The sequence below is a fragment of the Opisthocomus hoazin genome, chromosome 3 (assembly GCF_030867145.1).
Source record: "Opisthocomus hoazin isolate bOpiHoa1 chromosome 3, bOpiHoa1.hap1, whole genome shotgun sequence".
Classification (NCBI taxonomy): Eukaryota; Metazoa; Chordata; class Aves; order Opisthocomiformes; family Opisthocomidae; genus Opisthocomus; species Opisthocomus hoazin.
The window spans coordinates 7,044,087-7,057,637 of NC_134416.1; the positions used below are offsets into that span (position 1 = coordinate 7,044,087).

The following is a 13,551-nucleotide window of genomic DNA, read 5'->3' on the forward strand; positions in this document are numbered from 1 at the left end:
CCATCCATTACTGCTGCCTTCTCCTTCTCCTCGTGACTGGATTTTGCTACTGCAGTGACAGTACTGTGACCAAGCTACCCAGTTCCTTTCCATGACTCGGAGGTCTCCTTACCCTTCTCCTTAGTGCTCCTGATTGCAGGAGTGCATGGCAGAGTTGCTGTAGCTTATCTTCCCTATAGTCCACATACAACCCCTCTGCTTTCCATCATGTCTCAGCTAGAATGGGTTCATACAGAGATCCTGCTCCCCACTCAGCATCCACTCCTTCAGCCAACATGAGCACTCACACAAGGGAAGTACATGACCAGTATTACCCATCTTGTAGGGCACCTTTGGCTTCCTCGCACTGATATGAAACTAATGTCTTCCAGTGATAACTCCTGTTCCCAGGAGGAATCTTTGAGTACAGAGGGTACTGTTTTACTGGGCTTTTAAACAGAAAGGGGAGAAAACGTCACAGTAGAATGGCACTTAGGCCTGGCCCCATGTGTCATCGCTGTACTTTGCCAGCACAAGGACTGGTACAAAATATATGGCACTGGTACTTGCTCTCAGTGGTAATGAGAGACACATGACATCAGCCGTTTTTGCAAAATCAGCATGCCATCAAAAATGGGTCCTAGAAGGTATGTAGCCAGTGTGAATCAAATGCTGCGTGTTGAACTTGGGGCCAGAGATGCTCACCTGTCCTTCCCTGTACAGTTTTGTATTTGAACATGAAGAGATTTAAAATTTCTATTTTGTACTTTTTCAATCCATGTACACATGACTTTTATACAGATCTAAATTAAAACAGCTGGAGAACCTAATTTAAGCTTATTCCACATGCTTCCCTTTCCTTCCCACTTTTTTCTTATTGTTTTGGTTTAGTTTTTTTTTTTTTTTAACATTATGTCATCTGTTTATTCCTCCCTAGAATTGTTGGTTTGTTCTTATATGAAAAAATACTAAATACAAGTTTATCAATATGCATTAGGAAAATATTGCAACATGCCTAATTGGATATTAATTTTATCCTTCCTCAGTGGAACATCTCTGATTAAAAGTCCCTCCCCTCAAATTAAAGCAGTTTCCTCTGTGTTGAGCAGGCATGGTTTCTGATGATTTTTGTATTACTATTCAGCAAAGTTTTACACCTCACAAAACAAACAAACAAAAAAAATCCCAGAAGAGTCCTCATAGCTAAAACTAAAAGTTTTGACTCTTGATGTGCTATGTGCATGTCGCTTGTCTTTTCATAGGAGGTCCCTTGGGAAAAGGACAGCTGCCCAATTTTGTACTTAGAGAACGGTTTTGCATAGAGAAAACTCCATTACCTCTGTAAGATGAAGTTGCTTTGGGTTTTCGTGGGTATGGAATAAGAGGATAAACAGGTCTGTTGGTCCAAGATGAGCTGCTTAAGTCACTCTGAAGAACGAAAAATTAAAGGTCTGGAAAACCTTCTGCGTATTCAGGAGACTAGCACAATTCAATTCTTAATGCTCCCAGGCCTCTTTTTCTCTGCTTTGGTATCTTGTTCTCCCCAACTTTACAAAATTGATATAAATACAGGGGAGACCAAAGTGTGCCACCCCACTGGGCACCATGCTCAGAAGAAATCTACTATATCCACATCTATTCTTCAGAGACAGTTTTGCATCTCTGTCACATAATCTCTATGCTGGGTGTGACCCTTACAATGAGGTTTTGGCAAAACACCTAAAGATTTGTGAAGTATTTTAAACATTATCTCTGTTCATAACTTCATACCTTATTTAACACATGACAGGTGTGAGTCCTTTTTGTGCCAGTAGTGTGCTCAGGTGAGTTTTTTTGGTCGAGGGTGAACGATCTGTTCTGTGCTTTTTCTGTAAATGGAAGTTATAATAAATAGACAAGGAAGTTAGACTGGGTAATGGAAGTATCGAGTTCATGTGCTCCGTGTAGTTTCTGTTGTCAGAGCTGGAATTATCAAGCAGTGTAAGAACAGAGCAGTATGTTTTCTTCTCATGGGGCTAGGGTAGTTTTGGTGATGAGATAGATTGCTGAGATAAGCTCAGTACAAAAAAATCCAAAACAACAAAACCCAATGTACACGTCCAGATTAGATTATTTGCTACTATTTTTTTTTCTTTTTTTCCCCCTCCTCTTGCATAAGATAAGATAAGATAAGTTAAGCTTAAATATGGAAATACAACTTTTTTTTGTCTGGCATTAGATGGAAGAAGCCTCAAATATCTGCCTGGAAGTGACACTGAGCATACCTTTCACCATATAAAAGGTGCTTTAAATCTCTCTGATTGATTAAATGCCTTTTTCTGTATTACCCCAGAATGCAGCATTCTTTGAATTCATAGGAAACAATATTGCAGGACTGAGACAGCCTCTAGTGTTGCAAAGAAGTCTAATTTATTTTCATAAGCTTTTGCTTTCGTTCTTATTAAAACGGAGTTCTGCCTCTTTCATCAGGCAATAAAACAGGTGCCTTCTCTCTCCTTCCTTGCTGCCTTCTTTGAGTGACAAATTAGTAGCAGGGAGAGGACAGAGTGAGGCAAGCTGGGGTATCACGTTGTATTAGATTTTGTACTTCCCAAAGAAATTGAAGTGAGGTGGGAAATCCAGATCATTCAGTCTGACGTTCTGGCTAATGGTTAAGTATTATGGAAGTACATTACAAGAACACTGGAAACTTCAGTTGTAAGTATTGTCAAAGATCTTAAAAGCTAAACCAATGATGTAAAGGTAAACCTGAAAAATTAAAATTCAAAACTGAAATGATGCATTTGATTCTGGGTTGGTTCAACAGAAATTGGAGTACTTTGCATTGTATAGAATTTTTATTGTATAAAATACTTTTACTTTTCATATAAAAATAATTTCTATTGTACAGATGCCAAACAGTGTTTAATAAAATGCATTTTGCTATCAGTTTAGTCCTTTGGCAAGAGAGACAGAGGTTAGAAAACAGCCTGAACTCTGGACAGCACCTTCTGGAACATTCTGTGCACACACAAATGGATGTGTGGTCTTTTTGCACAAGCTATGAGGCCAAAGGTGGGAGCACTAGGGGAAATGTAGGCACACCCCAGCAATGGAGAGCAGGATACTGAATTTGCAGAGTTTCCACAAGACGCAAGATGAAGTTACAAGAAAATGCCGAGTTATATTAAGCTGATGCAAACAATGAAGAATTAATCAAATGAGAAATGACAAAAGTGATTTCAGCTTTGTTTGATTTTAGGGGAAAAAAAGAAGGAAAGAATGAAATGCATGTACTATTTCAAAGAAAAATTTCAAAATTACTTATTTTATTTTTCATGCAATGATATTTCCCAGAGTTCAGAAGTTCTGAATTTCCCTTACTTTTATATGGGTGTATAGAATCTTAGAATCACAGAAGCGTAGAATGCCTTCAGTTGGAAGGGACCCTTAGAAGTCATCTAGCCCAACCCCCCTGCAGTGAGCAGGAAAATTTTCAACTAGATTAGGTTGCTCAGAGCCCCGTCCAACCTGGCCTTGAATGCTTCCAGGGATAATGAAATATTTCAGAATATTACGGAACAGAACAAGATTCCTTGTGTATTATTAATGTATTTCCACAAACACAGATCTTTATTTTCTCTTTCACAAGTGGTGTTTTTAATCGTTAACACAGCTGAGAGCTCAAAGAACTTTGTAAGAAACACTGGAAGACCCTTCACAGAGTATCTGGGAGGATGCTGCTTGGCTTAGACAATCAAACACCAATTATATTCTGGAGAAATTTTTCAGGCTAATTTCTTAAGTAGGTTGGTGTGAGAATTTAAAACTTTTCTTCAGGAGAGTAAAAAAAAAATCTAATCTGGTAGTCTATCAAACTTTTGGAAAATTATACAGTCTGTAAATGATAACTGTGAAAAACACAATAATAGTCCTAATAGTCCTAGTAGTGCTTAAACAAGCAATCAATATTTCATTTAAGGACAATATTATTTCATACAGGAGACTGAGGAATGATAGAAATTTCAGTGCCTTTTCTGTATGAGCTATGGAAAGGACGTTTCGTTTTTTCCTGTGTAGAGGATCTTATGCACCTGTGGTTCTAATAAATGGGAAAAAATAAAACACATGAAAGTCCAGCAGGTATCAAAGATGTATAGTAACTTTTGTCAGGTAACTACTGTACGTAATTCTGTTGTGTCTCAACCTGTGCATACGCCTTTTAACGATATTTTCTCATGAAGAGTTCAATGATGTTTGAACAACTGTTCAATTTTGACTTGTCTTGATATTTAGACCTCCAAGTACAAAGGAAAACATGTAATCTCTGTAGTGAGAACTGTGATCCGATTTTTTGTGGGTTTTTGCACTATTCTGAGCAGTCTGATTTTTGTACAGTTTTGGGATTAAAAGTATCCTGTACTTGCACCTTAATGCATGTCCCCATGCAGTGGTGCATGTCTCTAAGTCTTTCAGACATCTGCTCATTGCCTCAAGGTGTTTTGAGCTAGTGTCACTAGCTATTGAACTTGTTTTAAACACAGACTCAGATCTCAGTGACAGTTGCAGGTGCTCGGCAGTATTAGGCAGAGACCCAAAATTTCATCCCCTTTGCTGGAGAATGAGGTTTGCTTTGTCTGAAGCACAATACTTGAGTTGAATTCCTAATTTAAATTCAGACTGCAGCTTCAATAATGATTATTTCCTTTGCAACTGCCAGAAACTGTGATTTTTAGTGACAACAACTTATTAAAAAGGCAAGTCTTTTTTTCTGAAAGACATACTTCCAGGTGTTTTGAGACGAACACAAAAGAGAAAGCACATTTTCAGTAAATAGAAGCTGGAATTTTCTGCTCACATCTCTGTGTCTGTGGTCATGCTGGAAGAAATATCATATTACCTCAGAAGGGTTTAAATTTTACCTCTTTGATAATTTTGTCAAAATACAATCAATACTTGACTCTCCATTTTCTTGCTTCAACATTAAAAGGTACACTGTAGATGGTGTTTCACCTTCGAAAAACATAGCTAAACATGGTTTATGTTATACATTTTACGATTCCTACCTGTCAGAGCAGGCTAGATGCCTCTGACATTGCCTTCAGTGCATTTTTGGTATAGTTTGTTGTTAACAAGGTGCTAAACAACCTGAGAAAGTAGAATTCATCTTGCCTAATTCAAGCCGTCTAAAACTCAAGTGTATCTAGACCAAGTTATTTCTCTAGGCTCTATCTATTGTCTATGGAAAGAGACAGGCACAAATACAAGTCAATTGTCCTTTTCAAATGTGTAACTCAGGATGCATCAGCTCACTGTATGCATCTGCTCATTGCTTTCTACTGACAAAAAACAGAACCTAGATGTCTCGCCTCACCTTGTTGTGGCAAAAATTGGGTAAAAAGAAGTTGTGTTTATGATACCCTGCCCCCAGTGAACAACTCTACTTTTCCAGCTGCATTCCTGTACATCTCCTGTTGTACTCTGGTATACAAGAAAGGGTGCTTACACAGAAAACAAGACTATTTTGATAATAAAATGTGTAAGATTTTATTCATATTTCCATTTAGGTTGATAGAAATAAAAACTTTCTTTATTCTATTAAAACCACATTACTGGGAAAGAAAAGGAATGAAAGGGAAAGTGCTGGGCAGCTTAATCCTTCTGCCATTCTAATTTATTTATTTCCATTGTTTGTAGTTGCTTTAAGTGTGCCAAGCTGGGATGTGTTTTCCAATGTAGTCCTTTCCAGGTGAAGGTAATGAACTGACAGCTCCCTTCATGTACAAATAAACTAAAAGTCTAATGATAAGAGATCAGAAATTATCAGTATTGAGTCATTTCTGGTTGCTTTAAATTGTAAACTGTGAACCTTGCATCAGTTACAGGTGGGTAACCAGAAGGATTCATGGCTGTTTCGCAATCAAGAAAACCTAGTCCTTGTTCTCATTCAGTAAGAAGATAACCCAAGTGAATACTCACTCAGTGAGGGAACACAGCTTCAGAAATACTCCACTGACTCCCAACAAATGCAGTGCTCTACGCACTCTGGTTACTCTTGTCTGGAGTGCTTTTTTTGACATGACAGGACACCCAGGAGCAGGTAACACCTCTGACAGCTCTGGTTGCCTCTGACTCCTTCAGCAATTACCTTGACTTGCTGTCACATTTGCTCCTTTTTGCCACTGTGGTGGGGCGCAGCTGTTGCTGCATATTTTTGGCTTTCCTTTTATCAGACAAAGCCATCCACCTTTGCCTTCAATGTTGTAGATGCCAACTTGTGAGGGTGAACCTGTCTTTCTCTTTTTGTAGGTGGAAGATGCATTGAGTGAGGCAGATTTTCAGCTCAAGTTGGACCTGCACTTTACTGATAGCGAACAACAGTAAGTGGTGTCTTAAAGTTCAAATGGTAGTGCAGGGGTCTGTTCATTTGGGAAATTACTTTGATGAAGCAGGAGTCCTTTGGAAAAAGGGATAGCTTTGATAAGTCTTTCCTTTGCCGCAGTGTTGAAGTCTTTCTGTTTCTTTTCTCTGTATTTGAAGAGTGTATCTCATACTCCTCTTTAAAGGAATTTTTTTTTCTCATTTAAGTGTGAGGTTTTCAAAGATATTAAGTGCTGTTCTGTCTCTGCTGCTGTTAAAGTTAAAGGCAATGTCATCACTGACCTCCATGTGAGCAAGGGCTGTGGTTCAGGAGTGCATTTATCTCAGGAGATAAAGTAGTTTCCAGCTGAAGATGGGTGTATGAACATGCTAAGTACTTTTCTTGTATTAAGAACGAAGGCTGTCTCTGTGTTGTAGGAGGAAAGAGTCTTCCCATTGAATTTAATTTCTTCCAAATGCATGTGATTCCATAATCTTAGGTGAGGTGGGAGTAGCATCCCTTCCTGAGACATAGCAGAAAGTGTGATCCCAGATGCTATTCAGCCTCACTGAACCAATGAAAAGGCTTCCAAAGACTTCAGCAGTATTTAAGGAGGAAGCAAGGGGGTGCAGAGATGTCATCTAAGCTGTGTTTCATGCTAAGACTGTTCCCATGTGATTTTATTCATATCCGTAGGGCACCTAAACAAATTTTGAGAGCATGTTTCCTTTGCCTGCAGGATAAAAATAGTGAAAACTTGTTCGCTTAGGCAGGTGGGACTGGACCATTAGTCATCAGCTGTGATACTGATGGGTCTAGAAGAGAGAAAAAACAAACGTCAAGTGATAGCCAAGAATAAAAAGAACCGAAATGTTCAGATTATGTAATTGTGCTCTAACACATACATTTAATTTCTGTTATCATCTGAATGATTAATACAATGCACTATAAGAAAAAAAAGCAATGATTTTTTAGAAAAGGATATTCTGCAAATCTCATTAAAATACTCTTCTTGGGACTAACTGTGAACCATACTTAACCATCTCATTGTAGGTTTTCTTAGCTCTATGAACACTTGGCCTCAGAAGGGTCTTTAATGGTGTAAAAGAATTCTTCTTTAGGAGTGAGTTTCACTTGCATTGGGAGGATGTGGTTAGGCATGCTCCAGGTTTACATCTCAGTCTCCTGCCTATAGGTGACTCAGATGTCGTGTGGTTGACTTCACACTAGGAAAGTTTTTTCTGGAATGGTTATAATCAAACTTTAAATTAAAGTCTTGGGTTTCGTTTACCGGAAAAAGGAGAAGCCAGTCCAACTTGTATTGTTTCTCTGCAGTTATTTCACTTACTCTTTTTTTTGGCCTCTTGCAAAAGGTTTTTTCAGAAGATCATCAATCTGGAAAGGTACTCTGAATGTTTTTGTCTTTCTCTGACACAAGACTGCTTCTAACTCTCACAGATTGCCTGAGTTGATTGTTCTTACACTGAAAATCACAAGTAGTGAACTGTCCTGTCTATGAGCACTCAAATAAGCTGAGCAGTTCACTAAATGCATTTCCTGCTGCTGCTTCTTGAAGTCCCCAGAACTAGTGCATAGGTGGATGTCAAGGACAATCACCAGGGGAAACTGGAATCACATCTATTTTTCTTTTACACGGTATATTTATATATAATTTGACACCTGTTATTTATTATTTATTTTAATATGTATATTTATATTATATTTATATTTATGCTAGGCACAACACAAGATACTCGTCAGTTGTATAAACCATTATGAAGCTGGGAAGCAATAAAAATTCATCTTAACACATCTCCCAGTCTGCTGCCTGTAGCATGTTTCAGGCTGTGACAACTCAAGCTTTCACTAACCGTTGTAAGCCTCTTTCTCTTCCAGGCTGAGAGATGTTCCAGCGATCCCCATGATCAGCAGCCGTACACTGTGTCTTCACTTCCACCCTCGGAGAGGTCTGCACCACCATGTTCCTGTCATGTTTGACTATTTCCACCTGTCAGTGATATCTGTCACCGTGCATGCGTCACTGGTAGCATTACACCAGCCTCTGATCAGGTAAAGAACACAAATGTCTGTTGAAAGACAGAGGAGATTCCTCTTCTGAGTTAATTTGCTTATTGTATAGGAGAAGCAGTTCATTTGCTTATTGTATAGAAGAAGCAGAGAGATAATTTAATTTCAACTGTTTTGGTCCTGGGCTAGGATTCTGGAGATTGGGGTTTAGAGCAAGCCTCTGACACAGGCTCCTTCCCTTGATAAAAGACTTGGGGCCTGATCAAAAACTAATAATATCTTTGGGAAGAGGTTCAGAAATTTTGGTTAGTCTTGAGCTCACTATTCCCCATCTGTAACATGGGGAAAATGAAAATTTTCTTGGCTGTTTTTCCTCTTTAGTCTGCAAGCAATGAAGAGCATTTAAATTTTTTCTCCTGTTATTTCGTAAAGCATTTAGGACAGTTGGACTCTAATCTCATTTGTGGCCTCTGTGCATTAGCATAATTCATGGCATGGCTAGAAGAAGGCATGCATGAGTCAGTGCTGGATAAGGCTCTGTTGAACTTTTGCTTTGCAACATTGTCTGATTTAACCATGCAGCAGTATAATACTAGCTGCCATGGGGTCTAGGTGTGATTTATGTTATCATCTGATTCGTAATGACAGAAAAATAATTCAGAACTCCTTCAAATGAAAGAGGGCTGGAGGTCAATATCCTCTAATATTTAGAGCAGATGAAGGGAAGCAAAGGTCTTTCTGGCAATTTACTTTGTGTCCAATCTTGTCATCGCGTGAGGTAAAGAGTGCTGAGAAGGAGGAAACTGCTTTGGTCCTGAAGCAACATGGAGTGTTAAGCGTTGTTCAGCTTCCCTCACTCCAGCAAGGCCTTGCTGTTTACCAGATGACCAGGAGACTCGTAAGTTTGCCAAATATTGTGCAAAGAGCACTGTGTCAGAAAGAAAAGATAAACCTGTAGACTCTGTTTTCCTCAGGTTTCAGGTTTTGACTTAATAGATCTTTGCTTCAGTTCTCTATTTGCATAAAGGCATTGCTTATACATGATGTCATAGAATGAATTAAGATTGTAAGAGGTTGTGACAGTGACACTAGTCATATGAGTAGATCAGACTGACATATCTGTCTTTTTTTCTGCTGCTGAGTTACAGGTAGCTGCTGTATCTCTCTTCTGCTATGTGTTGGCTTTTTAAATAGTGAATTAGATTGTAACAGACTAATTCTGACCAGATAATTTTGCTCAGATAATTTGCTCATTGTCCTACTGTATAAAAAGATGAAAGAACAATAGTTATCAGGCTTAATGACTGTTTTCCGTGCTTTGTTACCCTGTAATGAATGGGGCTGCAGAGACTTGTTACTGTTATTAGGCATAAATCACATGATAAGCAACTGTTCTGTAGTCAGATTATTGTAGCTTTTAAAATATGATTTTTTGGACATTTATGAAGTACACAATATTTTTACTTAGTGCAGTGGAATCAGGATTTTTGACAACACACTATGAAGTCTCATTTTCTTAAGCCAGTAAAATCATGTTAAAGTGTGATAGTGAGGATTTATCTTCTTGAAAAATGTTCAAAACTCAAAGAGTTTTTATATCATGTGTTCTCTAAATATAAATCAGGGTGAAGACACTAGTGTAAAAGAAATGCCAATTCTAAGCATTCTGAAATGAAGCGAGCCATCTACAACTTACTTGTTTTTCTCACAGCTCAGAGCTTTCCTGCCTATCACTTAGAGAAGTGGAGTTTACTAGGAACAGAGAAATAAAAGAGTTTATTTGTAAAATCAGAGCTTCATTTTTGTAAGGCAATAGAACGTGAATGACTGGAAAGTCTTTTTTGTCACATTATAGAAAAAATAAACACCAGGTGTTTTTTAAATATAAACACCAGTTACATTATTGGGAATAATGTCTATGCAGTATTTCACTGTGTTTTAGTTTAGTACTTTGAACTATCCCATCATAGTACATACTGTGTACATATTATTTTCACACATGTGTATAGACTTAAAAGTAAACCAACAACAGTTCTAAACTTACCCAGAAAATAAAGATCACACTTTACTTAAAATTGAAATTTACTGCTGTCCTGAAGTTGTCCTGGAAAACAACTTTGTCTAAAGAACGGTTATCTGTTCACGTATTCCCTGTGGACTCAGCTTTTCATATTTTGCTAGCTCTGTTGGCAAATCAGATACTCTTCCCCAAAGTTCTTCCCTGTTGCCTGTATTTAAACTTTGGGGCTTTGATTACCTCCTCACTTGGCTCCTTGGGCAGCTGTACCCCTCTCAAATGCTGCTGCAAAGGGGACTCTGAGTAGCAGGGAAGGTGCTGGGTGGCTTTGACTTGTCCTTACAGGCTTTAGCTTGGTTAAAAATTCTCACTTTGACATTTAGAGTTCTTTGACTTCTCTAAAAATCATCCTGGAAGTGGCTGGGGAAGCTGAACTGCTCAGAACCAAGTCCAAAACTTTGGTTTTCCAGGCAGGAGTGCAATAAGAGGGGAGAATAGGGATTACGGTACAATGGTCATGAAAGACAACGTCTCAACGCAAAACACTGCTCTCCTCACCTGTGTCTTTCACTACACCCAAACCCTTCCACCAGGCACAGCAGGATGTGGTACAACACTGCTTGCAAACCACAGGGTTCAAGCTGTGCTGCTGCAGACCCCAATCCCCTTGCTCTCCCACAGTCACAGCTGCTGTGCAGGGTGATGGTGTCTGGACTGAATGCTCTTGGCAGCTGCAGGACACAGAGCAGTATTGTCAGACTTTTGGAATGTGGGAGAAATAGAGGAGAATCTAAATCAGTAGTTGTGCTAGGAGCACATCTCTCCTACCATTGAAGAAAAGATAGTTCTCTTTGGAAAGTAAAGGTCTTGCCTCTGGTGACCTCATTTTACCCAGGATGACAGAAGATGATCCCAGCAAGTCTGTTGAAAGATACACAGAAAAAGTGAACAATGTCTAGGTTTGAGAGTACTCCCCAGCTCCCTCCACACAGTGCTGAAATACCTTTTTTATTCTCTTACTTAATCTCCGGAGACTAAATGTGAGTAAGCAGTTGCAGAAGAAAGCGAAGAAGGAGTTAAGGCTTTTGGACTCCAGTTTTCTGTTTTGTATAGATCAGTTTGGTTTCTGGCCTGAGGTACTGACTTCTCCCACAGCTCCCTATCAGTGGCTTTGCAAGTGGAACTAGCAGTTATTAGCCCAGCGTCAGCTGTTAGAAAAAGCACTTTACCCCAACATAGCTCAGACTTCAGAAAATATTTCTGCTTTTCCCAAAGGGATACATCCATGCCTAAGGTGTACGGGCCTACTTAGTCTCAGGCATGCTGCAAGCTCAGTGCCTTTCTTATATTGGACTCATTTAGGAAGCAAACAGCAAGAAACATGGTTACCTGCTTCATTAATTCCATAGACCTCTGCACCACTCCTTCCCGAGAGGACTTAGCATATGCTACTGTTTATAAGTAAAAATACAACTCATAAATAATCTCTAAAGAAAGTACCTGAATACATAGTCTCCCACATACACATAGTTTCCTATACTGAAAACAATGCACTGTATGTTGTATTTCCTATTAAGCAGCATTCACAAGAGGATCTGGTTGGCATGTGTTCTACTGAAAGTTTATCCAGATGGTTTATACTTTCTTCACCTGAAACCTTTCTGGACACTTACAAGTCTATGGGGCGAGATGGGATCCACCCAAGAGTGCTGAGGGAACTGGCAGAGGATCTGGCCAAGCCACTCTCCATCATCTGTCAGCAGTCCTGGATAACAGGGGAGGTCCCAGATGTCTGGAGGATCGCCAGTGTAACACCCATCTACAAGAAGGGCCAGAATCAGGATCCTGGGAACTACAGGCCTGTCAGCCTGACCTCGGTGCTGGGGAAGATTATGGAGCGATTCATCCTGAGTGTGCCATGTGAAGGTCAACCAGGGGATCAGGTCCAGAGAGCACGGGTTCATGAAAAGCAGGTCCTGCTTGACCAACCTGATCTCCTTCTATGACCAGGTGACCCACCTAGTGGATGAAGGAAAGTCTGTGGATGTTGTCTTCCTGGACTTTAGTAAGGCCTTTGACACTGTTGCCCACAGCATCCTCCTGGAGAAACTAGATGCCCATGATTTGGATGGGTGTACCCTTCGCTGGATAAAGAACTGGCTGAATGGCTGAGCCCAGAGAGTTGTGAATGGAGTTAAATCTAGCTGGTGGCCGGTCACGAGTGGTGTTCCCCAGGGCTCAGGTTTGGGTCTGGTCTTGTTTAACATCTTTACCAATGATCTGGATGAGGGGATTGAGTGCTCCCTCAGTAGGATTGCAGATGCCACCAAGCTGGGCGGGAGTGTTGATCTGCTTGAGGGTAGAAAGGCTCTGTAGAGGGATCTCGACAGACTGGATTGATGGAACAAGACCGACTGTATGAGGTTCAACAATGCCAAGTACTGGGTCCTGCACTTGGGTCACAACAACCTCATGCAATGCTACAGGCTTGGGGAGGAGTGGCTGGAAAGCTGCCCGGCAGAAAAGGATCTTGGGGTGTTGGTTGACGGCCGGCTGAATATGAGCCAGCAGTGTGCCCAGGTGGCCAAGAAGACCAAAGGCATCCTGGCTTGTATCAGGAATAGTGTGGCCATCAGGAGTAGGGAGGTGATCATGCCCCTGTACTCAGCACTGGTGAGGCTGCACCTGGAGTACTGTGTTCAGTCTTGGGCCCCTCACTGCAAGCAGGACATTGAGGTGCTGGAGCGTGTCCGGAGAAGGGTAATGAGGCTGGTGAAGGGTCTAGAGAACAAGTCTTATGAGGAGCGACTGAGGGAGATGTGGCTGTTTAGTCTGGAGAAGAGGAGGCTGAGGGGAGACCTTATCGCTCGCTACAACTACCTGAACGGAGGTTGTAGTGAGGCAGGTGTTTGTCTCTTCTCCCAAGTGACAAGAGATAGGATGAGAGGAAACGACCTCAAGTTGCATCATGGAAGGTTTAGATTAGATAATAGGAACAATCTCTTTACTGAGAGAGTGGTCAGATGTTGGAACAGGCTGCCCAGAGTAGTGGTGGAGTCCCCATCCCTGGAGGTGTTTAAAAAACATGTAAATGTGTCACTTTGGGATATGGTTTAGTAAGCATATTTGTGTTGGGTTGATGGTGGGACTTGATGATCTTGGAGGTCTTGTCCAACCTATGATTCTA

General features: G+C 40.3%; 1 protein-coding gene across 1 annotated transcript in view; it reads left to right on the forward strand.

Annotated features, from left to right (window-relative positions):
* FAM135B (family with sequence similarity 135 member B) overlaps window positions 1–13,551 on the forward strand; it is a 218,949-nt gene that overhangs the window by 140,067 nt on the left and 65,331 nt on the right. The window contains exons 6-7 of the mRNA XM_075415511.1: window positions 6,268–6,338; window positions 8,216–8,389. Of these exons, the coding sequence (XP_075271626.1) occupies window positions 6,268–6,338; window positions 8,216–8,389 (245 nt within the window). The remainder of the gene's footprint in view (window positions 1–6,267; window positions 6,339–8,215; window positions 8,390–13,551) is intronic.